Source organism: Grus americana, chromosome 1, assembly GCF_028858705.1.
Source record: "Grus americana isolate bGruAme1 chromosome 1, bGruAme1.mat, whole genome shotgun sequence".
NCBI classification, from domain to species: Eukaryota; Metazoa; Chordata; class Aves; order Gruiformes; family Gruidae; genus Grus; species Grus americana.
The window spans coordinates 28,273,549-28,301,441 of NC_072852.1; the positions used below are offsets into that span (position 1 = coordinate 28,273,549).

General features: G+C 39.9%; 1 protein-coding gene across 8 annotated transcripts in view; it reads right to left on the reverse strand.

The window, feature by feature from the left end:
* Positions 1-2,490: 2,490 nt before the first annotated feature.
* The window catches only part of ST7 (suppression of tumorigenicity 7), a 154,790-nt gene continuing 129,387 nt past the window's right edge, over positions 2,491-27,893 (reverse strand). For 6 of the 8 annotated variants that reach the window (XM_054819881.1, XM_054819903.1, XM_054819855.1 and 3 more), the window contains 6 exons: positions 27,788-27,860; positions 26,160-26,262; positions 16,092-16,242; positions 11,204-11,296; positions 7,963-8,102; positions 2,491-2,814 (listed from right to left, as the gene is read on the reverse strand). In XM_054819881.1, coding sequence (XP_054675856.1) covers positions 2,719-2,814; positions 7,963-8,102; positions 11,204-11,296; positions 16,092-16,242; positions 26,160-26,262; positions 27,788-27,860 — 656 coding nt within the window. In that variant the 3' untranslated portion in view covers positions 2,491-2,718. The other 2 variants (XR_008576310.1, XM_054819872.1) reach the window with 2 other exon arrangements.

The following is a 27,893-nucleotide window of genomic DNA, read 5'->3' on the forward strand; positions in this document are numbered from 1 at the left end:
GTAGACACTTTAGTGTCAGAATAATGTTAGCTGAGGCAAAAGGTTGTAGGAGTAGGGGTTTTGTTTTTTTTTTTTTAATATGCAGTCCAATTTTCTTGAGGGAGTTCCCTTTACTTTTTGCTGCATGAAATCGGAATCTAGCAGCGCTCTGAAACGTCGTTAGCCTGCCAAGCTTTTTGGGATTGCTCCCTCCCCACTATTTTCTAACAAACTTAACCCTAAAAAGTGTGTTGAGCTGTTTTAGGAGAAATCTCATGAAAAAAAGTACAATTTTCTTTTACCTCACTGAAAATGGGGAATGACTTTTAGGAATGGTGGTGTACGTTAGGGCATGTGGGTAGTGTAGCTCGAGAGATTTTTTTTTTTGTGCTGCTTTTTTTCTGCAAAACTATCTAAACCTCATTTGTGCATCTCACCTTCGCCTCCCACCCTGTGTAACCTTCTTTGCAGCTGTGAATCAGAAATAAAATACCGCATTTCTGGTACCGTGCTGCGCAGCTGCTGAGGGGCATCCAGCCTGGGAGCCCAAATCACACCTGCATTCAGCAAACTCCTGATATTTTTTTCCTTCTTTTTGCCTGGGGTAAGGACTTCCAAGCCATCCCGCTGAAAAATCAGAGTCTGTTTATTTGGCGTTCACACCAAATCACAGCAAACAATTAACGGCCTTCCCCTAGGTGCAGCACTCGCCTCTCTGAGTGGGGCTCTTGCTTGGCGCAGCTGTACATCTAACGGGTGGGAAGGCTGTTGTGTTCTGTGCGGGTTACAGCGTGAAAAGACACCGTCCATCCAAATTGGACCTGGTTGGCTTTAAAAAAAAAAAAAACAAAACACCACCAACCAGGAATTGTGAACATTTGAAGCTTAAAAGCCTCTCCCCCCCCCAAATCTGCAAGCTGAAGATTTAGATGAGTTATTATCTGAACTAGATTTCCAGAAGGCCCATCTCTGCACTAAGCCGGAGCCTTCCCATCGCTATAATCACGTGCTGTGGTCGCCTTTTGATCTAAGCCATGCTGAACTTCATAGGAAACGTGTCGGAGACAGAAAAGCCTAAGCCAACAAACTCTGCCTGATGAAAAAGAAAATCCTTTTGTCTGACTTGCTTAGTCTCCCAGATGCCTAGAATTATAATTAAAGCCAAAGAGATATTTTCTAGATAAAATCCATGGCTCAGTACAGCTTACAAGGGAGATGGATACTAGAAATAGTAGAAATAGAATTGTATAAAGATATTTCTTGAGTTCCTAAAAGTTTCCCATAGTTCAAGGGAAGGATCTGATTCTTCTAGGAGTTAAGCATTCCTTTTTATCAGATTATTATAGATAATAATTCCCACACAGATCATAATTCATGTTATCTCTTCTAACAGAAGGCTGCAGTGGTACCTTAGTTGCTGACAAACATGGACACTCGTATATAGCTCGATATACACTGATACGCAAACACATTCACACATCCGGACTGTTAATCACAACGATTTGGTCTTTTGAAGTGCAGGGTACATACAAATGAACTTTGAAAGGTTTTTGAGGTGGCATTTTTGATCCACTGCATTGGGCTTATGCTTCTGTATTCGGGAGAGGAGTTGAAAAAACAAATCCTTGAAGCATCTGTTAAGGATGCACTTTCAATTCTTGACAGACAGGACTACTTGCTTCAACTTCCAGATCAAATTCTTGATCTTGGATCTGACCTCGTGCATTAGCAGAGGTATCTGTGGGAAGTTTCCACCTACAGTGGCTAAGTTATAAATGAATACTTTGTCTAAGCCTCTCACAGCACAAGGACAAGATTTCCTGAGGTAAGCACTACTAACAAAATACCAACCCCTCTATTAATTGTGCATGAACTAACACCATTTTTGCTAATGAGCTTCTGGTCTCAAGCAACAGTTTATAAAGATGATGTTTAATCTGTACAGTAAAAAGTACCTGCCTTTTTGTACCTGAAAAGTGCTAGTAATGCAATAAAAACCCAGCAAGAAATACCTAAGAGCATGAATGTAATGATCACTCACTACAGGTACATTTTTCAATTCTCTGCCATTTCTGATGCTTTGTTCTGTAGACAGAGAACAAAACATGGAGCTTCTGGAGGTGTGAAATAACAGCAGTGGGAAAAAAATCTGTAAAGCATGTGGACTTTTTGACAATGCAAATGAGGATAAAACTCACCTCTGTGCAGGGATGGGAATGAGAAGCCCAATGTGCCATCCAAACTGCCTGGAGAGCCTAAGGCTGCTTTCAGCAAGAGCTTTCCCTGTCTAGAAGCATTGTCTAGACTGTATCCAGCGGTACGGGCTTCACCCTAATTGAACTCCCTAAGAAAAGGCAGCGATACTGTTGCTTAATTGTGAAGTTATTAGTGTTTTTTCATTAATCGAATGGAAATCCAAGCCCCAGCTGTAGTGAAGCAGATACACCACACTCATGTAAGAACACAAAGTACAATCCGAGCTTTGAAGAAGAAGCCAAAAGACAGCAATGCTGCAATACACAAAAGTTTATTTTCAGGTTTTTCTTTTCTGAAGGCAAAATATAATAGAACCTAACATCGATGTATTTTGTACAACAAAACAGTTTTTATATGAGAACAGACAATCCATGAAGAGTTTTTAAGTCTTAGAACTGCTTCCCTTTTTTATCATGCTTTCTTGTGGTCAACAAAAAGTTGGCACAGAAGATGTCATGGCAGTCAGTCAGTGGGTGTGCTCCCTCAGATCCTTGTCAGCTGGTGCCACAGGCTGGAGGGCAGGATACTCTCTACTTTCTCCATCACAAAATTTAAAGGGGCAAAGAGGGTGCTGAGAAACTGCAAAGAAATCAGATACACATTCAGATCAAAATCCAGGAGAAAAGAGAGAGAGAGAGAGAAGAAAGCTGTCCAGTAAGACAAGAAACTCTTACTGTGTTCCTCTGTAAACTCCTCCAGCATGACAAAAATCATATAATTCACATATAAAGACTCTCTGCCAAATTCTGAGTCTTGCATATAGATAGAATTTTGGATTTTGCAGTAAAGACAGCAGAGCCCCATTTTTATGAAGATCAAACTGACGAACTACAAAAGTTCTCACACATGTCACATCCTAGATTCGTGCTCACACTGAAGCCACTAAAAGCTCAACCCAAAACCTGCTGAAGGGAAAGAAAGGCTTTTTCATAACGGCAGTATCTGTCAGACCACCTCTCAGAGACAAAAAGTACATCTTTAGAGTCAGGTTTAAGATGGTTCTGGGTTATCTATAGATCTGCTATATACACTGACGCATCACTAACTGGAATTTATCTTAACCTCCTCCCTCTATTACAGAACACAATCAGCAATGCTGAAAGAGGTTTCAATATATTAATGTTAGGACAGGCATATGTGACAAAAATCAAGCAAATAGAGACCATGCGATCACAGGAGAAAAATACTGCCAGCTACACATCTCAGAACTCAGCTACTCAAAGCACTCTCAAAATTTTGGGAAATACATATTAATTCTCCTTTACATTAATTGCAATTCAACCGTACACATTATATACAGTTATGCTGGGGGCCTATACACGTATCAGACAGTACAGTAATATGCAAAGTCAGCCACCTCGAGACTGTGAACCCTGTGGCTTCTAACCATTTAGGCCGATGCGAGTTCGCTATAAATACACAGTTCTGTTTGGAACTCATCAGCAAAGAGCTGCAAGAGGTTACTGCTTGGTAAGTCAGTATTAAAGCAGATCTGGTGCTGGACGTGTTCTCTTTTTGCTGACAAATGCAAGCATCACTTTATATATAAACACACTTACATCCCTTTTCATGTTCTGAATTTGTCCCATATCTCTTTAGGCACTTAAAGGATGCAGACGTGGGGGTCTGGTCCCCCTGCAGTCACTGAAGAGAACTGAGCTCTTCCAGAGAGTATTTCTACCCATCCCAGGACCAGAACTGCCCTTTGAAATTGTCTCTTCCCTCTCTACCCCCAGAGGGAGCTGGGGTGGTTGGGCTTTGCCTTCTCCCGTAAATCAATAAGGACTGTGGCACAGCCGCACTCCTGGACTGCTAGCACAGCTCCTGACACAGTTCTGGCCCGTACCAGGTAGTCCCTCCCCAACAAAGCCCAGGCAGAGTCTGGGGGTAGCACAGGGCAGGGACAGTTCCCAGCAGCCAGCGCAGATGGGGCCATCCTACCTTTGAAGGGAGGAGAGGTTAGACGTACAGGCGTGAACTGTGATGTGCCAGTTGCCTTTGGGGCCACAGAACAAACAATATTTTATTACTTAATACAGACATGTCTCTGGTCGCTACCTTAGGCTCCTAATTTTCTAAAGTTAAGTATGAAACATGCAATTTCAAAAATCATTACAGGTCTGTGTGCTGCTGAAACACAGCTATATATGGCAAATGTATTTAAAATGTTTCAAAATTTCACTATCCAGCAGCCAGAAATGATAACCATTTCATGGTACCAAGCACAAAAATACCTGCAGTTTCACTGTTTACCAAAATGGGCTCTGTGCAGAGTTTAACTGTAAAAATGTATGATGTTTATGATGCTTATGCATTTTAAAGGCAATAGTAACCATTCAAATTCTTTTTTTCCTCTTGGACATGTTTGCATACAATACAGACACTATGTCATGGACAACTTGTGCATCATGGGAAAACCAGGTAACACCATCACCAGTACTGTGATTTTTGTCATAAGCATGGGTTGAAGAAAAAACTTCTTACTGAAGCTGAGCACAGTATTTCAGCTGTAGTGCTAAAGGTCAAGCTGTATAACGTGAATCGCAGCTGAATTAATGTAACACTGACTTACCTCATCTTACAGTTTGCTAGTACTATTTCAAGCGGCTTAGGCTAAGTAGAAGCAGTCCCTCTGGCTGAGCTGTGAACTGTTTAAATAAACACGCTCCTTTAATTTTGCCAAATGCAAAAGGCTCACTAGAGGATATTTTCTGCTCTTTGAGTAGCACTTGATCTATGTGGTAAGCTTGCACTATCACATCTACTTGAATAAAACTCAGCTTTGAAACCAGTGCAAACTACATACTTGTTAAATCAATGAAACAAGAACAATTTGCCTGACAGTTTTATTGCAATTCATAGGAATTTTCTTGCTGAAGTAGTCGATTGTATCCTATAAAAAATTCAGCAAAGTATCTGTAGCTTAAAATGACTCAAGTTTTTCTCCACCTGGAAAATTAGTTGGTCTACAAAATACATTTAAATTCATGGATACCAAAGCCTGGCTTCACTGAAGTCCAAACAAAACCTCTGCTGACAGCAAGAGGTTCAGGATGCCACCTACTCTCTGGTACAAGCCCACGTAACCACCACCCATGCTGGGGCTCTCTGGCTCTTGGAAAGCTCCTGGTGCTCCTGCCCTCAGACACAGACAGGCAGATGCCTATCCGGCTTGTTTGCCACATGGTAGCACCCCAGGAGGGCTTAGTATGCATGATACACTGGTTTTGTGTTGGTTTTTTTAATTTTTTTTTTTGCCTTTCCTTTTGACACTGCTTTTTCCACACAGAACAGAAAAAACAGCACCAGCAGTGAAGTAAGAATTCAGGGGGGCAGAACTGGTAATGGGAGACCTGTAAAAAGTTTGCTATTATTATTTTGTGTTTTAAACGAAAACTATCAACCTGCCTATTTTCAATGCTGGCAGAAAGCAGCCTTCTGGGAGCACCTTCTGAATAGCAACATTTGATTAAAAAAGATATGCAAAAGTTATCTTTTTAGGCTATTCCACTGCATGGCTGGTGTTTACATGGAGGAACTGACTATTTATTGCTCAGTCCCTGTGATCTGGTCTACATGTTCCACGCCTCAGCTTTTGCAGAGGTCCAAACAGATGAAATATGTCCCTGGGCAAACCTGCTTGCTGAACTGAGGTCTCACCCATCATACAGGACATATTAAAACAGACCATGTCAGTGATCTCAGGCAAACACACGAGTCAAATCAGAGAATAATTAGTCTTTCTGAAGTTTCACTCATTTTAAAAATTTAACTAGGCACCATGCTTTTAGACATGACTGTTGACTCAAATTATATAGCAACTCCCTTGTTAATACAACTCTCAGTTTTATTTAAGATACATTCTTATTGCTCCCATATTATGAAAGGACCTGCAATTACATATTTTTAATGACTTCCCAGATATTGTTATATTTCTGCATGAGAATGAAAGAAATTTAACAATATGTACACTGGGCTAACAATTTTATCCAAGACATGCAATCAGAAATTTGTTCTCCTTGTATTCATATCTTAAGTGACCTCCAAAACCCTTTTGTTAGAAAGCCTAGCAAAAATTAAAACCACAAGCTATGAACATGCTTCTCCCTAACTGAGTGAAAATGCTAAGATCTACTGTCATTTTAAAGTTACTTATATTCAGTCTGACAAAACAATCAAAGAAGAACTGGCTTCTCCCAATTTCATGATGGGAAGAGTCAAGCTTACTTCCAGGTACAAGGTTACAGCATTGGTTACTGCATCCAGGTTGGATGCAGTCTCACCCGTGGAGGAGGTCCTCAGCACTCAAGGGCTTTTTCTGCCTTAAAGAACCTAGTGTCTGGGTTAATGGGCTATGGAAAAGGTGCATGAAGATGCTACCTGGAGGACAGGTCAAAGCCAGTTCCCAACATCCAATCATGCTAACCTATGCAGTTTTTGTGAAATATGGTAAATATCAACTTGCAGGAACATAAGCCTGGGCCATGATGACGATATTACATCTGTGCAATGCTTTTGGGATTGGCAGGCATAAGAGAAGGAATAATTTTGACCTATTAAAATTAAAGCATATGTGCACAGTTTCATAATGTCATATACCACCATACAGGAACAGGTGACTCAATGCACAGAACCACAGCAACAGTCAGCACATTCATCTTTTAGCTATTTATGAAATTAGTTATTTATGAAATGATCTTCCCTAAAACTGAAAGGGAAGAGCCAGAGCTGGCCAACTTCTGTTCTGTTCTGACACAGCTGCATTTCAAAGAGATGTCTGCTGGTGCACCTGCAAAGGGAGTCTCCCGCCATTTGCAAAGGAGTTTGAGCAAGCACTTACAATCTGGAATTTGCCAAAGCCTTTCAGCCTTGCCTCCTCCACCCCACTCCCTATGCCCCCTAAATCAAAAGCATGAAAGACATTAAAAACAAGGCCAGGAAGTTATTCTGGAAACACAAGACCTACAAGAGATACAAATATATTTGAGAAAATATGTTACAACAGAAGATATTCAGTATTTCTTGGAGAAGGAGATAAGTTTTTTTTGTTATCCTAGAACTTTTCTATAAGTTGATTTTTCATATCCTAAAACACTGGAGCAGTGATGTTCTTGGTTTTGCAAAGAAAAAATAATGGTTTAGCATAATTCATAGCCCTCCCCCCCATCCTCCAACATTTATTAATCCTTTGTGGATTAAAAAAGCAGAATTAGCAGAGACTTCCCTGGATGTAGTTAAGAAAAGTCATGAGGGAAATATTGAGACCACTTCCTTCATGGCAGTTCGGGGAAAGAACACAGAAATTTGCCTTGGTTAACAGTACACTCTATGTCTGCACATACTAAGAGTTTCTATTGCACTGGAAAGCACGGCACAATTATTATGGCTCTACACAAAATAGAGGGGTTCTGAAAATCATTATTAGTTTATTTTATTGGATTACATATGAAAACAAAGCTACTCCCTTCTCCCACCAAGCCTTTTTTTGGCAAAATCACAAGAGATCTAGCCTACCAAAAGAGCCATATAAACCAGAGAAGACAGACAGTAGTGTGCTTTACTGATTAGCTCCCTTAACAGTTGTTCAAATGTCCTCCTGTTCAGACACCTCTTGACATTTTATTTATACAACTGACTATGCAGATATTTAATACGCAGCAGTATTTAGCCCAGATCTTCCTGCATCCGTGTATTTACCAGAAGAGAGTAGCAGCAGACAATACTCACAGCTTTTGCGAAGACCCCCATAAGCTCTGGGAACTGATGTGTCAGGAGGGCTAGCATGGCTGTGAAAGAACATAGTCCAGCAGTGAAGAGGATGAAGAAGGGAAGCTCTTTCTTGGGGTAAACTGAAACTTCGTGAAAGGCTGTAGAAAAAAAAGATGGGAAGGGGAATGCATTATACATAAAAAAACCCCAACAACCCAACCAAAACCAAACCAACATTCTTAAGTGGTTTCAACAGCCAGAGACACCCAAAGATGCTTTTGAAGGAAGAAACACATAGATCTGAAACATCTAAGGCAAACATTATTGTTGGGTCGGTCATCTCACTGCCAAATAATTCTCATCTGAAGATCATATTTCTGGCTTACTCTGGTCATATGTACATGTTACTTTTTTCTTCCTTGTGTCAGCACCAACTATAACGCAGCTGTGCAACAACTAATCCCAGAAAACTAACCTACAAATAAAAAATCCATTTTTTTTAACGCAGGTCACTGACTAGCCACATGGCTGCATGTTTGCTGATGCTGATACACAGAGAGTGCAGAAACATGCACCCAGGAGCAGCAGCGAGACCAACCTTGCCAGAAGCATGATTGTGGATTGGTTTAAGCAGACTGTAAAACTACAGCCTTTGTATCAGTAAATTCTGAGGGTTTAATCTGCAGAACCAAGAAAATTTATCCTTAAAGTAGGACCTACAAACAAGTACTTTAAATTCAGATTTTCAGAATTCCCTGTATAAATACAAACAATACTTTAAATTCAGATTTTCAGAATTCTCTGTATAAATACAACAATACGACAACATTTTTAAGTGTTAAAACCTGGAATTTAAATTAACAGTGAATTTTTAAGGTGTTTGTTAGTCTACACCAAAAGGGATATAGAAATTTCCTCGACTCTGGTATGAAAAATTGCTCACTGGGCTTTGGAGAAAGCACCATTGTGAAGGCTAAAAGGGTCAGAAGAGGATAATGAGTATTTTACTGGAAGAATATATCTCTTAAACTTTTATGGTGGCTCAGATTCAAAGTGGAAATTTGGCTGGGCTGGCAAAAGGTCTGGTGGACTCTTACCTGTCTGCTTCACTCATTCAGTCCATACTTTGGAGCTACAGTCACGATAAATGCCAACTTTGAAACATTTTTTTCTCATACAGGACCAGTCTCAAGGCTTCCCATATACTCAAATCCTATGACTACTTATACACACAAAACATTACTCTCCCATTTTGCCTACTTTCTCTGCTTCAGTGACCAGCTCTTATCTCTTTGTACCTGCAGACAACATAAGCACAGGTAATCCAGCTACATGGCAGGACAGTATTCTTGACTGCATTCATCCAGAGTAGAGTGGTTTCCAAAACCAACAGCATGAATTCGTAAGAGTTTAAATTAAAATATTATAAACTAAAATACATGTGATTTTTGGGTCTGCTAATTCATTCAGTTTAAAAACAAAAACACAGATAATTTGCAACTTCTCTCTTATTTAAATTAAATTTAGAGATCAGGAAATACCAGATCATGGACTGTGTAAGTCTAAGATTTCTTGTGCTCAGTTTTTTGTGCTTGCTTTTGACACAGGCTCAAACTTGTTGTTCTGGTCTATTATCCAGTCATGGCAAAAGTTTTGTGATTGATATTTTTAATTCAGATAGCCTATCAGACCTCAGTGCTCTGATATAATTCCAGCTGACTCTCCTTTAAAACACAGACAATTAAAGGGTGTGGACAGGTATGCAAAACCCCTTTAACCGACCCGTGTCTGTCACGGTATGCTAAACCCTTCCCTACTCAAACCCAAGAGATTTTGCAGTGAAAGGCATTTCCCATAACTGCCAGAGCTGAATACGACTGTCTGCATATTCTGTTAAAGAGTCCCTGGCTTCTAACATTTGACAAGAACGATTAGTTTTGCATCTAAAAAGAGAACACTGAGCTATTCTGCATGACTCTGTCATTCCTAAATCTCCTGACACTCCACCCTCCCCAGCTCAGCGTCCCTCTGAGTAAAGCAAGCAGAGCACTCTAAGAGGTGTTGTTATAATTACAGTGATTATAATGGGGTGGGGAGATATTGTCAGTTGCCAAGGATTTCTGTGTAATATCAGCGAGAACGTACTGTGCAGGAGAGACTCACAATGAGTGGATTTTCACTGTATTATTCTCACCTAATGTTTACTCACGTAGGCTTACAAAAAGTGGCAACACATTTTTCAGCCCAACGCAGAGAGGTTCTGAATGAAAGACGACAAAGCGTGCAAATGCCCTCAAAACCAGCCTTCACAGCAGAAGCAAGGCTATATTTTACTTTCTCCAGAACAGATGTCTCTTTATTTCTTCTTCAGGATGGAGAAGGTGAGAGAAGAATCTCCTTCTTTGGATCAAGTTGTACTTGCCTCCTCTGCCCTGACCCTGCAAACCCCGCCACACTCATGTGTGTTCCACTTGTGCTCACACAAAGTCCCACTGACTTCAGTGAGAAAACATGTGGGAACAAAGCATAACTGTTTGCAAGACTGGCAGCTTCAGCTCTTCCTCTGCATTCTTGTGCTTCGCTGCATGCACTGCAAGAAGTCCCATTAGCTTGGACTGTAACGCTTCCCAAGGGCTGGAACTGTCTTTATAGCTACATCTTGCAGAGCACCGGGAACACTGCTGGCACTTTGCTAATACATGCCATAAACATATATAATAAATGACTGAGGTAATTTCACATCAATCTCTTCATAACAGCACACACACCATTACACGAAGAAAACCCTTTCTTGCTATTTAAGACTGATTTTCAGAAAACGTCAGCATAAAATGTCAGAATAACAGCTGCGTTAATGATCCAGACATCTTCAAGCAGGTTTGATCCTGCCTTGGAATTTAAGTAGCCGGTGTGTCTACAAAAGACTAACAAGGCTGTGCCACTGTGCTTTTAGTTTGATGGGATGTTACCCTAGATGAAAGATCAGACCTATTTTCCAGTGTCTTGGCAAGAGAGAATAGCAAGATCTAACTGATTCCTTCAGTAATCTCTCTCCCTGTCCCTACACGGTCAACAACAATAAAGATAGCTAATTGTTATGAACTATGGCTAGGAGCTGCCTCTCAAACTGCCACAGGAGCTCCAGAGACTCCCCGCCAACCCCATTATTCTAATCCAGGCATCAATGGAGATCAGTGCTGCAAGGCTCAGGTAAACGATTCTTTAATGTCAACGATAAGAAGAGAAAAGTTGAACGTACACGGTAGTAGTTCTCTATCTGCAGTTTCTGTACAAATAGGGTAAGGATAGAAAAGATGTCCTTTTTCCAGTGGATAGGGGATCATTCTGAAAGCTGAAAAGAAAATGACACCATGCACAAGTTACTGTGAGTGTGGCAGTCACTGGACATAATAATATTTATGATTTTGAAAAAACAAACATAGACAAAACATAACATTTACATTTGGTTGCAAACAGCATATAAATTGCTTAATGAAATGCCAAAATATAGATCCACACTTAGCTTTTAATCCTGCAAACACTTATGTTTATTTTTATTCCAGGGAGAAGGCTCATGACCATCAAGTGAGACCACATTACAAGTACATACACATAAATGTTTGCATGATCAGAGCCCGCTGTACTTACAATTCAAATTTACACGTTTTGTCTTAGGCTTTTAGGCTGCAGAATTTTTACATTTCAGGGGAAAGAAGTGTATCTGATATAACAGGTATAGCCTACAAAAATGACCAGCCAAGCTCATGCATTCAGGTCAATATTTGCAATCTCTGTGCATCAAGCATAACATAAGTTTTGCATGGAAAAAAGTACACTACCTTTCTCCCATCACACTCCAGCAAACCAGGTAACACTGATGACTCAAGCCCAGAGAACCAGTTTTCCAACACAGTCATGTTTTCATTTTATATTTGGCAATCAAAGATTAATACTGAATTATTAAAACCAGGTTCCTCACATACATTCTTTTTAAATGCAGCAGATCAAGTCAGGTTTCCAATATAAATCTTCAGGTCATGGATTAAATAATACTTAATCTTACGCATTTTTAAAATTGAAAATAATAACAGAGAGGGAGGGAAATGGATTACTAAATCTGGATGGTGATGATGTCATAGGCCAGTCAGATTGCCTGTGGTTTATGGAAACATCAGCATACTTGACTGAATTATAGCTTTGCAATCAAGGCATCCTTTTCCATTATCCTATATATTATTCTCACTGTTAAAATGTCATCAACGTGTTATTCTCACTACTCCTATGAACATCAGTCACTGAAGCAATATTTTCCTCAACAGATGTCCTAGGAAGCACTATATATTTTAAGATGTTAGGTACAGCCCACCACCACACGATAGCACTCCATTATCTCTTGCTCACAAGGCAACCGAGGAATTGCTTTAAAAATACACAATATCCCAGCATTTTCAGCTGTGCACACTGCATTTTAAATAGTTAGCTGTGTTTTTTATGCAACTATATGAGTGTATTTATTCTTGATTACTGTGTTTAAAGCAATAGTTTAGAAGGCAGAAAGCCTCAAAGATTGTAAACCAACCTGGGCTGTAACGCTCTTCCAATATTAACCCCCCTCTCCATAGCACCCCAAAAAGCCAAGTACGAATACAATAATCCAAGCCTTGTGTGATCTTCACATGCAACAAACTTGAGTGTCTGTACAAAAACATATGTGGAGGGATGTTCAATGCTCATTACTTCAAAATCACTAACACAAGTTTTCCCTTCCAATTTCGCTAATATTTAAACAGACAATCAAGTCTCTTCTGCCTTACCCTAAATCACAGTAGTATTCTAATCAAAATAAAAAGGGACGGTAAGATGTTGCTTTTACAAAACAAGTGAACAATGACTGAATAGATTTTGCTGAATTTAAACAGTCATCTTTGACATAAGACCAAATATGGAATATTTACAGCAAAATGGTTTATTTAGCATTGTTATCAGCCATGGAAGAAAGTGCTCTGGTTTATCTGTATTGGTTTGTGTTTACATGGGTACTTGTCTGCCTTACTCTTACAGGGTTATCTGATCCTATTTTACATCAATCAATTCAGGTATCACAGAGGCTGTTTGCCATTTAACCATGTACTCATCATAAAAGCTGCCGTAGCATTTGAGCCCCACAGTTTTTCTTCTTCATGAAAGCAATAGGAAACATGGCAGAAATTTAGAAACTGACAGTGATGAACAAGCGCCTCAGACTCTTTTGAAATTTGGTTACACTTGAAACTACAGCCCTTCTGTACAGAGCACCTGGACTAAACCCAGAGCAATGTTTCACGTGGTGTCACTTGAGCTTTTTCAGTTGTACTAGGAACTTTGTACTTTGTACTTTGACTGATCGAATGAAGACAGAGCAGGAAACAACCAACATTCCAGTTCAATGATGATCATTATTTTTATAACCTCACTTTTCTCAATCGTTGAATGCAATTTGGGAAAAACACTCTGTGAGAATTTAGGAATTCAAAATATCAGAGAGACATTTCTGTATAAATTTTGATAGAGGCTGTCTTAATTAGGAGTGACCTTATTCTCCTCAGAAGCATTCAAAACGTACCCCTAAGTGAATGACGTAATGTACTTAACTCTGCCCAGTTCCCAAAAGGTCAAAACTGAATAGTGTATGTATGTGGCCATTAAATTCCTACATGCAAGGTACTGAAGTGCGACTTGTGGTTATTTAAGCGCACTGACAGAATAGTACACTGTAAAGACATGGCAAGTACGTAAATACCTAGAAAGAAAGCGAGGGCAATTGACCATGTACTGTGTGTAGACTGTTGGTTAGAACGAGTATTTAATTAAGTTTAATTTCTATGATGTCATGTTTCCACTTGTTTTAACTTACAATTGTGCAGAGATGCCAAGGAAACCTTTTGCCAGTAAAGCACATCAGAGTGACATAAACACTACAATAGTAAAGAATATTACCCAGACTAAGATATGGACCAAAAGTTATGATTATTGGACTAGATACTGGTGAAACCATTAAAACCCGTGGGAGTCTTTATGCATGAGGAAAATCTGAAGAAAATTTTTGAGGACTGGTGCACTGTTCATCTCTGAAAGCACTGTGCAAAACACATTACGGATTTTTCTTTAGAGGATATGCAACAATACTCATTTACAGCTTTATAGGTTACTATACAAATATTAGCTAATAAAGTACATATTCAGATTGCTGTGGAGGTAATAAGGAGAGCAATCAATTAACGTAGTTAGATGGTAATGCCCTACACTGCCTTCAGGCACAGATGACTAGATTTCCTAATCGGCAGGAGGACTGCAGGGCAGCCAGCCTCCTGCCTCCTGTGCCAAAAGCTGGTCCTTGTAAACAGCCCTGTAGGGACTCCCCACCCTGACAAAGCAAAAGAGGATCTATTCAGGATTCCCTGCAAAATACTGCTCGATAATGATGGGATAATGAGCCTTGGACTAAAGGACTTCTGCAAGCATCTGGAAGAGAATAAACATTACATAAAAGCAAACCACTGAAAATAAGCCACTGGGAAGGAAGCTATGGCAGAGAAAAAATAGACTGGGAGAAATGACAGGAAAAGAGCAAGCAGGTAAGACAGAGAACAATGCAGCAGAGCAAACCCCAGGCGGCAATGCTATGGATTACTGAGCAAGGTGTTCTATACACCTAGAAATAAAGCCATTGCTTCCTCAGGGAGCCTACACTGCAAATTAGGCAAGTTCAGGCCATTTCATACAGTGACTGAGACAGTAAGTCACTTTTACAATGGAGGTATTATATGCATTTCTTTAGGAATTATCACGGTGACAAACAAAGCTAAATGAGAACAGCAACTGGAGAGAGCAAAAAAAAAAAAAGGTGGTATAATAAAATATGGAGAAGCTGAAAGAGAACAGAATAAAGCAGACCAGAAAAGGGGAACTAGATTATCTAAAAAAAAAATCTGCATTAAAAAAAGCCCACAAAGGCTGATTACAAATGGTACTTTTTAATTCTCTGAAACCTGAAAAAAACACATCTCAAAGACGGGATAAGACAGGTTAGAAGGTTAGTATATGGACTTTGGAGGTCATATACTCCAACCTCCCACTCAAAGCAGGGTCATGTTCAAAGTTAAGTCTGGTTGCTCAGAGCCATGTCCAGCTGAGTTCTGAGTATCTCTGGCAAAGGAGATTCCACAACCTATCAGCAATCTGTTTCAATGCATCACCACTCTCATTCTGAAAATATTTTTGTTATGTCTAGATGAAATTTCTCTTGTTTCAACTTGTGTGTATTGCTTCTTGTGGTTCTGCAAAGATTCTGACTCTGTCTTCCATATCATTTCTTTGTTGCGTGGTGGAAGATAGCAACTGGATCCCTCCTTCACCTACCAGAAGTCTTCTCCAAGCTGAATAAAACCAGCTCCCTCAGCATTTTTTCCTACATCACATGTTCCAGGTAATCCTCCACTGGACTCACTCCAGTTTGTCAATTTAAAAAAAAAAAAGTCATAAAATACTGTATTGTTTTATACTACACATTAATATTTAGAATCATAGAATCATAGAATGGTTTGGGTTGGAAGGGACCTCAAAGATCATCTAGTTCCAACCCCCCTGCCATGGGCAGGGACACCCTTCACTAGACCAGGTTGCTCAAAGCCCCATCCAACCTGGCCTTGAACACTTCCAGGGATGGGGCATCCACAGCTTCTCTGGGCAACCTGTTCCAGTGCCTCACCACCCTCACAGTGAAGAATTTCTCCCTTATGTCCAATCTAAATCTACCCTCTTTCAGTTTGAAACCATTCATTCAAATAATTACAAACAAATCTCTACAACTCTGGAATGAGGAAGGTAAATTCTTATCCCCTTATCCATCTGTAAGAAAATATGTCTCAAAGAAGATGGGAAATTTTGTTCAGTAATAAACAGAGAACACAGCCCAAGACTTCAGAACCCTTTTTCTCATTAAATTAAGTTTGTATTTTCAGTTTGAATTTCAAAAATTTCAATGCTGGTGAGCATATAACTGACCTCCTAAATTCCCACATACTATACTTCACAAAAAGCTATTAGTTTCTCATGATATTCAATAAAAATATTTGATTAGCTCCTTTGTAAGAAAAAGAATTACTTACTGCCTTCCCATGTGCAGTGTAAGAGATTCAATGCCCCCTCTACTCTTTTCCAGTGTTGAAGATGAAAGAAAGCATATGCTATTGCTTCACTGTCCCCTCTCTTCAGAATATGTTCAGGGGGCAGAATTAAGCTTTTCATTTCTAGTAGATACTGCAATAAAAAAGCAGAGCACAATTATTTCAGAGGTAATAAAAACCCACAAAAAGCTGCCTGCAATTCTACAACGCACACTGAAAGGTCTATTTCCCAAAAGTACTTTCCTTCATAAGTGTTTCATCAAATGTGTAACATCGCCAACTGCGATTGAAGATAATTATTGAATTATTCCCAAAGACTAAGATATGCTGACAGATGGTTCATGTTCTGCTCTTCAGCTGTAAAAGGGGGACTGCAGCGAATTTCAAAATGAGATGTCTCTCTTATCAAAGGAGATGGAAAAAAGGGCTCAACACAGAAGACAGAATCTAATTACAAGAGCTTTTTAATTAAAAGTGTTTATAATAAAATTAAGATGACATTAAGCAGTTTGATGCACATTGTCTTTCTATAAGGAAACATACAGTACTCATAGTTGCACACAGGTTGCTTTACTGCATTGCCACCAACTGGTTGCTAATTCTATGAATATGCGAGGCTGGCAGCCACCTAAGTAGCTATCAACAAGTGACAAAGTAAAGTAAGTTACAAAATGTAACAAATACTTGATTTCCAGAAAAAAAAGTATTGGATGTTTAAGCTTGCTACTAGAAATAGTTATGGAAGATGGTATGAAAACGAAAAGCATCACTGATTAAACCCACAAGTAATTTTCCCCATTACTAGATCCCCCAAAACAGAAGCGGATGAAACACACAGAGGGTTCATGCCACAAGAGAAGAGAGAGGTCACAGACATTATTCAGGCAGGTGATTTTTCCTCCTTCCCCAGCCCATGAACTAGACCACTACCAGTTCAGCAGGCACTACCTCATCACTGGTGTTGCTAAATTCCAGTTAGTGGAAGAAAAAGATAGAGCGGAGGGGAAAGCTACACCCCTTGTTGGCATGCTTTACAGGGAAAGGAATGACAGACAGAAATCACAGGCTGCCGAATCAACTCCTGTTTGTCAGTTCTCCCCCGAGAAGTGTAACATTTCCCAGCTGACTGCTCTTCAGTAGCATGGGGAAACTGTCACTGTCTTCCAGGATGCCCAAGACCAAATGTTCTCCCCACCAGACTATTTAAGTTAACACAAAAGGCAGCAGGTGAGTCAGGTTGTAGACCATCAGGCCCTAACACGAGGTTCGGAAAGGGAAGTTATGGTTAATCATTGGCAAAAAGAGAGTGAGCATGCAAGCCCCTCCGTTTCACCCTGTGCCTAGGCACTGGTCTGGAAGGAGGAGGGCTGCAGGACCGATAACCCAGTGCAGGCACCCACGGGAAAGCAACCTGAGACCAGAGGTGAAACAGAGGCATGGGTGGTGTTAACCTCCCACAGCTCCTGTTGAACACTGACTTTTGTGAATGGGATGAGGAAAAGAGGAGAAAAGAGGGCAAAAGAAATAAGCGAGTATTGAAAATCAGCCTTGGGGAAAGGAAGAGGAAAGGCCAGAGGAAAACGAGCACCAACAGCATGATGTCATGGAGGGCGTCCTAGTGCTAGTCATCCCTTCGCCTGAAGGAGCCTGGAAGGAACTAGCAAACGGGTAAAGGTTTGAAGAGACCATGATCAAAGCAGAGAACTGTCAACCCTGGGAAATACATAAATACTTCAAAGAGGAAAGAGAAATCACACGTGTTTCTGACGCAGGTAACAGTATTAAAGGAGGAGAAATTGAATTAGCACTGGGAGTAATAAGTGTGATACTTGGATTTCCTCTAAAGCCTTTCAGAAAAACCTGAGAGCTGCAGCGCAGGTGGATTAATGAAGGAAGCTGCAATTTAGTAGGCAGGACAGGGGATTAAGAGTAACAGAGAGAACAGAATAAAGAGCTGACAAGAGGGAGGGAGCTGCCAGACTTAGATATAGGAAACATTCTTACTAACTCCCCTAATGAATGTGCCACCATTTTAAAAACACACATTATACCTGTTGAGCAAAACGGAATACAGCTGCAAGAGCTGCAGGTTTCTATCTGTTTTATTAATTTAGAACATAACTCTAATTTGCATATTTTTTGCAAAAGTAAATGAGAAAGTAAGTTCTCAACATTTATATATTTCAATCAAAGGGAAAAAAATAAAACCAAACCCAAATCCATGTCACTATTTGTAGGAAAAGAAAAATCAGGAAGGAATGTCCTATTTCTAGGAGAACTGAGATGAAAAGTGTTATTTTGATTCTTATGTATTGCTTATTATCAGCAATTAAAAACAAATCAAGTGGAAATACCAGATGGAAGGATATATCTTGACACTTGCAAATCATTCTTAGTCCTCACTCGGTTGTGTTGACTTTTCAGTCTGCATTTTTCTCAGTTTCAGAAAGAAAAACCTATTTTTAAAAGCTTCTCAGATCAAAAATGTGAAACACTCCTCCCTCATCACTCTATCACAGCTACTTTCTCAGACAAAAAGTCCATAATCTGGTTTGGTGATATTCAAGAAGACCCACACACAGAGTTGATGGACGACTCAGGTCTCATTTGGGCCTCATAATAGTTTTTGGTTTATGCACAAAGGTCAGCCACACCTTTTGGGCACACAAACTGTCAATGAATTTATTCTGGAGGCATTTCCAGCAGGAATGCTAATTGTACACAGCCCCAGAGAGACCTTGTCTGGAACACTCTGTACAGTTCTCATCAGGCACTTTCAGAAACATAAAGATCAAATTCTACAAGTACAGAATAGAGCTAATCAAAGAAATGGCAAGTCTGCTTTGTGAGAGAGCACTTGAAGGCCTCCATCTGCTTAATTTCTCTAAATAGGAGTAATGGGTACCAAAAAGATACCTAGCTGTAGGTAGGGCTTGATTATTACTGAAGGAGAGAGATGACTGTCCATGAAAATTAGGATAATCTTGATGTCCTTGAGTATATCCATTTGTGCATTGCTGTATTTTCAAGGAGAGTTCAAGAGCCCAGAGGGCATTCAGGTTCCTGGAGGTTTCGCTGACAGGGCTGAGTCTTCTTGGAGATAGCACAGCCAAGGGCAACCCCCTTTTGTGGCAACTGCAGGCTGCTGGCACCCAGATACTTGACAGGGAGAACTGAGTCCCAGCAGTCTGCTGGGTTTCTAGCAGGTTGTCCATGAAATCAGTATGGTCCCCCTGAAATATTTTGGATTGGATAAGCAAAGTCCAGTGAAATGAAGTTAAATAAAAAAAATCTTTCTTCAAAAACTATCCAATAAGCTGCAGTCCTCATGCTGCCCACGCAATGCGTGAATCACAGCCCTGATGGACTTCTGCACACAAGTATTGACAGCTCTTGGAAAAAAATCAGCCAAAGCCATCTGATTGTAGTTTTCAAGAGGCCACTCTTGCCCTTAATCAAAGACAAAACACTAGACAGGTACAGTCTTCTCTTCAGACACCAAAGACTTCAAAGTGGGAATGTGACTATTTATAACTCAACATTTCCAAAGGCCTCAGAGTCCAGAGCAAAGCCCTTCTTGTTACAGGACCAATATGGACACAAGACAACTCCATCTGGCTTTACAAGAAAACAACCTACACCTCTTGACAGAGTCCCTATTAACTGTAACTCCTGATACACTGGCATCCTCTCAGATTTACCCACAACCTTTACAATTTAACTAATAAAATTTGACTACCTTTTCAATACTTTGAATACACAGGGAAGACAGGAGCCCCCTGTCATCCTGGCAGGGCTCTGAACCTAAGCGTCGTTCCACTTCAGAGGGAGAGTGAAGTAACAGGCTAAATAAGCCACTTAGCAAAGAGCTAGCCATCCTGGAGGAAATGCAGATGGCAAGCCCAGCACATCTCCAACTGCATTTGGTTTTCAATGACAAATGAAGAAGTTTAACTAGAATAGGAAATAGCATGTCACCACCATCTGAGGTTATCATGTTCCTTTAAAAAAGGAATCAGCTCAGAAAGGACAGTCTAGAAAATTCCAGCCAGAATGACCTAGTCTTAATCAAGTTATGAGTGAATACTGAAGTTGCGCAATGATTTCTGTCATCAACAGATGGCTCAATCAGCCCTTCCCCACTGCATTGCTTTGGGTTGGATTATTTTGGTTGTCTCTTTTGGTTTTTTCTGGTCTCTCTCTTCTCTTACCCCAAACTTGTTCTTGTCAAAACTCTGTATTTTAGGAGTTACAAGGGTAACAGTGTTTTTTCACGTGCTTCCATAGAGGGCTTCTGGGATGGGTACATGACATTCTAACAGACATTGCTCAGCTATGGCCATTCTGTGCACAGATGGGAATGTGCCTTTTAACGAGCATCTGGACGATGACAATGGACCTTGTACACATGAAGTGCAACATGGTGGAGTTTATATTTCTCTTACTTGAATTGATTGAATATACATTATTTATTTCATAGTACTGACAGCACTCTGGCTGCTAATTCTCCTCTGCTGGGAGTGCTTTTAACATTCCACATTAATGAGCTACTTCAGTGCCCTTTTATAAAATAAATCAACCTATCTCAGGCAGGTTTCCTTCTTTTCCTCAATTGTGCAATTTGCCTCTGAAATTACAGCTCAGGCCACAAATAGGCAATAGTCACTCCTGCACCTGTGACAGCATCCCTCCAGGCCAGAATATGAGAATTTAACATTGTTTGAACAGGAACTCTCCTCCTCCCAGCGGGATGAACAGCACAAGCTTAAAACAGTTCCAAAATACTGGTTTCTACATGCCCAAAGAAGCCACTTTTAGGTCACCTTACAAGTTCTCATTGGATTGATGGTAATTAAGAAGTTTGGCCTTTTTGCTGGAGATACAAAAACAAATCACTGTCTCACTGAACAGTTAAAAACTCTCTTAAACATGTCTGGAATAGTTTCTCTGTAATATCATGGGGTGTGCAGAACAGATACATTTCCCATCTGGTATATGAATTTGTTTGCATTATTTGTTTCTATTAGCAACTACAACTTACTAGAAACCACACAAGCATAGACAGACACAGTTCTTATTAAAAAAAATTAAGTAATAAAGTAATGAGAAGGGATGAAATGGAGAACAAATCATCTTTAAAAGTGTTTAAGTCAGTGGCTTGTTACATACTTTTAAGAAACTGTTTACACACAAAACTGGCATTTCTTAGAGTAATACCAATATTTAAGATGTCTGACTCAAATGCAGCAAACTTTAGCAGGTATTCTCTTTAACTCTGCTCCTGGCTTACATAGCAAACACATACAGCATGTACAGAGCACGCTTTTGACTCACTTTTAACAATTAGATATATGGATCATCATCTGTTTTCTCTCCCCTTTGACTTTACTGAATAGCTTGCATCTCACAGTTTACAGAAAAGAGGGGGTGCTTATCAGGAGGAGTTTGAATGCAGGAAGGGAGCCTTGCAAATCAGTTCAGAAAGGGTGATCCACAATTCAGGAATGTCCCAGAAACAGCTGTGGTACTTTATCAGCATTAGCTTGGGATAGTTGCATTACATGTAAGTGAGGAAGCTCCAATCACTACATATAAATAATATTGTTGAAGTCGTGTGTGTGCATACATGCATACACTTTTTTTCCCCACCCGCTCCACAAATTACATACTCTCCATGACATAGGATGTACTACTACTCTTTTCCATACAAAATCCTCTGGAATTAGAGTGATACCCCAACTGCTTCAGTGGCAAGAAAAACATTTTTGTTTAACTCTTAAATTTTTGAGCAGCACATTGTCGGACAGTGTCAGTACATTTCTTTGGGACCAAAACTCCACAGCGCATGGGCCTACACTAAAACAAAAGGATACTAGTCCAGAGAATCTCATTTAAGACAAAGATGGTTGGAAAAAACTTGGACAAATCTTCACAAACAAGTGATACAATTTGTTGTGATTCTTCTCATAGTGAAATTCACAGCTCTATGCTTTGTTTTCTTTCCTGCTGTACTGCTGACTTCAATCTGCTACTGGTTATGTTTTTCTTCTACTAAAAAGAACCCTGAAAACACTCTGCCTAGTGAAGTGTTTTCTTTTTACATAGGCAATCTCTGCCAAAGTATAAAGGTGCAATTTGCTGTGGCTGAGTTGTTTCAGTAACATAAACAAGACAAACTGTAGGTAGCTGTAATATCTTTTATGAGATATTTTTCTGGTACAGCTTAAAAAATTAAGCCACTTTCAAGCACAGAGTCCTTTTTACAGGTAAGGTGTCTTCAGAATGAGAAGTCTTGATCAGTTTCACAGTGGTTCCATTTTCACTGCAGTCATGAAGGAGATCAGAGTTGACACACCTGAACTGGCCTTACCCTGCACAGCTCAGCTTCCAGAAACAGCACAGCTGGGTGCACTGAGCTCTGTGTTGCCTTTGTTCACTTAAACCAAATTCTGGTATCTCCATGTGTCATATCATGACTCCAGTGTATTCCAAAAACAATGAGAATTTATCCCCTATGGCTGAGACTTAATGGACTGATCTCTGGGAATTAAATTGTCATTGAAATGTACTAAAAAATGGAAGAAGAGACCTGTTTCAGAAGAAGGTTATTTGCTGGAAGGGTGGCTCTCAGAAGAAAGATTGTCAGCCATATTAGGTCTCTGTAAAAGGCATTTTTGTGTGGACAGAAAATAAAAAGCAAGGTGACGTGTAGTCATCTAGAATCAATGAAAGCAGGTGCCAACATCTTCATGACATACAGGCTGAGAAGACCCCAAAACCATGCACACACACTGGCTTCTACAGGGAAGGCAGGTGTTTTTGCAGGGTCTCTCACCTCTATGTAAAGATGGAAATCTGGGACTTTTAAACTGCTTCTTTTTAAGGAGTTCCTACATCTTTAGATTACATTCAAAAGAAAGTGGTAGAAATATATCTGACCTCTGCAACATCACTATGGAACACTGGACTGCAGTCTGGTCATAATCTCCTAGGGAAAAATCAGCAGTGTTGTAAGAATCCCATGGTTGTTTTACACAAACCTGCAGTGAGTCACAACAGGAGACCCATTCTCCCTTTCTTGCTAAATCCAGCTCAGCAGCATCTCTCAGCCTATTCAGCGTGTTCCCTGCATTCCTTTTGTCTCAGAATCTCATTAGCAAAAATCTGCTATTTCCAGTGAAATGTCTTGAAAATGCACATCCAGTAATAATTTTTTTTATGTGATAATTCTAAATTTCAATGATTTGCCCTGAAAACGGTAAAATCTCCTTTTGAGACAAACCAGAAACATATTGAATCATTTTTTTCGTCTTTAATAGGGCACTTCCCTGCTTTCACGGCTTCTGCTGGGAACTTTGGAAATGCTTTAAATAATTTGTCCTTTGTAATTTATTTCTTCCTCAGTCTGAAGAAGAGGCTCATTAGTGTTTAAATGCTAAAGAAGCTTTGAAGACATATTAGTTTTGTGGCACTGATAGATTTCTTGTGATGCTGCTTTCTAAAACTTATCTCTATTTCATTAAGAACAAATTGGATAAGACTTCAATCATAACTGAGTGGAAACTGAGGTATAATATCCATACTGTGCATAAAATTAAAACCAAAAATATATTTTTGCCACATTAATATCCTTTAGCTAATAGGAGAAAGCATGAGTGTGAAGTTAGCAGTGCTGCATATTAATCTGTATTAGGCTACACTGGTTTAATGTTAAAATATGAACTAAAACCCCCTAGAGTCTGCTCCCGTTAGTACCTTGTTATCTTGATAATTTATATATTTCACAAAGGTTTTCAATTTCAAAATGAGAAATTTGAAAAACTGAGGGAATCAATTAATAATGTGAACTGACTGAAAAGCTCAGGAACTTAAAAGTGAGGAAGAGGACTGGAATTTCTTTAAATCAAAAACCGAAAATAACACATAATCTGCATTTCACACATGGGGATACTTGTCAGAAAGGAGATTCAGCCTTGTATTGAACAGCCACCTAAATAGAAGCTGACTAGTGAGAAGGAGGCCACAAGCATTGAATGAAAGTACTGATGTACAAGAAAAGCAGGATCTTGGAGGTCTGGAAGTGCAGAGGTCATGGAGCAACTGCCACAACTTACAGTAAGGACGATTTTGCAAAGGAAGTCAAACCAAAGAAGAGCAAGCTCCTAAGTATAAACAGAAAAAGAACAAGCAAAAAGGTAGTAAATGAAGACTTAGCCCCAGTTTCACAGCAGTGCAGAGCATGGAGACAATAGCAGGGTGGACATTAGAAGCATGTACAGAATTGGAGGTTGCTGCAGCCAATGATCTCTGTCCCTGAGCAGTGAATAAACCAGTCCCAGAAATGGCCAGACTAGCGTAACTGGCTTAAAGTAAAAAAATCCCACTCAGAATCAAGTGATCCAGTGATGAGAGAAGTAAATACAATGTCGTTCATTTAAAGAGGAGGGAAACAATATATGTTAATATGGAATCATTAGTATGCAAACTGTTAAGAAAGATTTTGATGGAAAGAATTACCAAAAGCATGGAGGTGAGGAAAATGGAACAGGCTCCTAAGGATTGCTCACGACAAGCTAAACTGGTATCTTTGCTTGGCAAGACAGCTAAATTTTTACACAGCAAGGACAGAATACTCTAACAGGGCTTCAGTAAAACATTCAGAAAGGTTCACCAGAAATAGAGAGTTAAACAGGCAACCAGGCAGAAGAGAAATATCAATGGTTGTGTTGGTGAAAGAACCATTGGGATGGAAGAAAGTAAACAGAGTTCCACAGAAGCAGTTCTGGAACCAAACTTCATTTAATATTTTCATTTTATAGCTTGGCAGAAAAATAGAAGATCAGCTAATAATACAAAGGGACTCATCTCACCTAAATCTTGTTGTCTAAAAATCAGGCTTTTACTGGAAAATAGTTGCTCCTTTCATAGTCAATGTAGAAACAGGCACCTCGGAGGGAAAGTCTGTCTAGAGATGTCTAAGATAGTTCCTTCTTTCCACTGCCTGTAGAGGAAGTCTAGATGATTTTATTAAACAAACAGCCTAACTTTCAGATAGCTAAACCATGCTATTTAGTGGTTGGCATAACAGATACAGCTCACAGAGAAAATATTTAATTCCTGCAATGCATAAGAATTAACTTTCTGCAATCCATGTGTAGATATGGGAGAGGCTTTGGGTTTATCTTGACCAGACTTTGTGTTCAGCTGTACCTAATGAATAGGCTCCTCACATTAACACACATCAGTCTTCTGCTCTCCAGTGGAGGCTGCTTACTTTCAAAGGGCAATACTGGTCCAAAGGTTTGTGGGGTGAGGTTCAGAGGCAGATCTCCAAGGGCCAAAAAGCATCTGCCTCTAGTTTGCCTTTACAATGAACTTACAGACTGCAATACTGAGTATCAGGTGATGAAATAATAAAATACATTAGCCTTCAGTAGCCCCTGGGCAAAATTCTTACTGCTGAGATACATATCTAGAGAGGGGATTAGGGAATTAGAACATAAATCCCTTTTCTTACTTTGTAGTTCTCAGCAATTGTTCATCTCTGAGCTTTGCATTCTCAGAACTTAATGACAGAGTGCTGCATAAAGAATTACTAATGCAACTTATATGAAGCACACCGTGAACTCCAAACATAGGTTCCTTTGTATAGCATGCCAAAAACATATTTTTACATGTAATCATCAAAACAAATAAAACATGCTATTTTGAACTAGAAGATCTTTAATGGCTATTTGGTAAATAATAATCTGTCTTTAAGTATGGTTCTGTCCTGCAGCGTAGCATTTGCTGGTGTCTACTACCGCAATCCACCATGTGATTGTTACTCACAAAGACGACTCACTTCAGCTAAAATTTCAAGTTGCACGGTCCACAGCAGAAGACGCTGAATGTGAAATACCAAACGAAAAAACTGTACATACTATCACCTTCTTTCCCTTCACATTGTTTGCTCCCCTTTCCACAACATCACTCGTTAATCTAACACAGAAATCAGGAGTTAGGTCCTCAGCAGTGTTAAAGCTACAACAATGCTTTCTCCATACTCACTTTTGGCACATGTGGATTAAATTCCACTGCTCTGTGAATAGCTTCTACTGCATTCATCTCTGCAGTACTCAGCCCTCGCCTTGAGGCAGCCTCTGGAGAAAATCTACAAAAGCAAAGAAACAAACACATTAGGTCAGAAATGCGAGTAAGAAAAAGCCAGAAAAGGAATCTAGAACATGGGCCCATGTAACCAAACTGAGTCAATTTCCTATGCTCTCCAAACTTCCATAGCAAGTGGAAACTCTGAGTGATCTATTACATCAAGGCCAATGAATATCCCAGCAGAAGTGGAAAGCATGTTTGCATCTAATTGTGGCAGAAAGTCAGTTCAAACAGTCCTTTCTCTGTCACTAATCTAAATTTGCTCTAGGTACCTTGCTAAGGGGCATATTCAAGGGTGAAGTTGCAGAAAAAAGAAAAGAAAAAAAAACCAATGCCAAATTATTGTTGGAGGGTTTCTATTAAAAACAGGTTTGGGGACGTTTTAGGGAGGTTCCCAACCCAATGCCCCTGGGTCAGGTTGGGATGGAAGCACGATGCAGCAGCAGTAGCGGGTGGTCTACTGGCCGCAGCACCATTGAGGGTAGCATGCCCAAACTGTGGGCAAATCATCTGCCCCAGTGAATGAAAAACCAGACCATGCAATCTCTTTCTCACCTCACACCCCACGGCTAACTCCAGAGCTGTACTTGGCAGGCAGACACCACAGGGAAAGCTGTGACAACCTTAGCCCTGCCCTCCCAAGCTGGAGTCGCTGTGTAGGGAGGAAAGATGTTGCAGTAGGTACTGGCGATCTACAGGATAAAAAGAATGAAAGAAAATTACTTAAATCTTGATGTGTACATACACTTTAAAAGCAAAAACTGTCAGGATGTCAGTCACGAAAATGGCTTTCCACTCTACTTGCTTAGGGAGGCATTTGACCCTCAGGTGCACAGACACAACTCTGCCTGGGATTTGTGTGAAGGCACTCGAGAGCAGAATCGGGATTTTTGAGCTCCATCTCACAAGGGGCTGAGCACCCTTTAAGAGCGGGCCAGTGCTCTCAGGTCCACAGGCATCAAGTTAGATGTGCTCAGCACCTTGGAAGGTTGAGACCCAAAAGAAAACCATAACAGGAATGAGCAGATATTTGTCTCTAAAAATATGAACGTCATCTACCTCTCAGAATCCCTGACATAATAATGCTAAATCCACCTGCCGCTATTTAAGTAAATGAGCAGTCTTCTGACAGCACTTGCAAAATGACATTGCCACCAGTGCATCCACATTTATTTATTACCTTTTTATGGTCAGGTTTATACAAACTTGAAGAGGTTCAGCCACACAACACCTTTTAGTTGCATCTTCATTATACTATCTAGGAAGTCAAAGCTCACCCAGACAGTATACATAAAACTGAAACAAAAATTGAATTTATGGTATTTCTCTTCTTTTCTTCTTCTGTAATATTTGCAGTGCAATGTTTGATCACTTGAATTTTTTCTTATACAGAAAGAAATTTTATGATTTTACTGCAGGACTGAATTCTCCTGCTAACCCAGCAGATTGTTAGGGTGTGGGCTCAGCTACGAGAAATCTCAAGTTAAATCAGGAATTTTGCTGGACAGTGGTTCTTATGTACTTACTTGTCAGAGACAGCTCTGGCTTTGAGCAATGCAGCTGTGTAACATATTGTTGCTGATTTTGGTAAGCTTATATCTGTTGAAAAGAAAGAAAAAAGTAAACATCTGA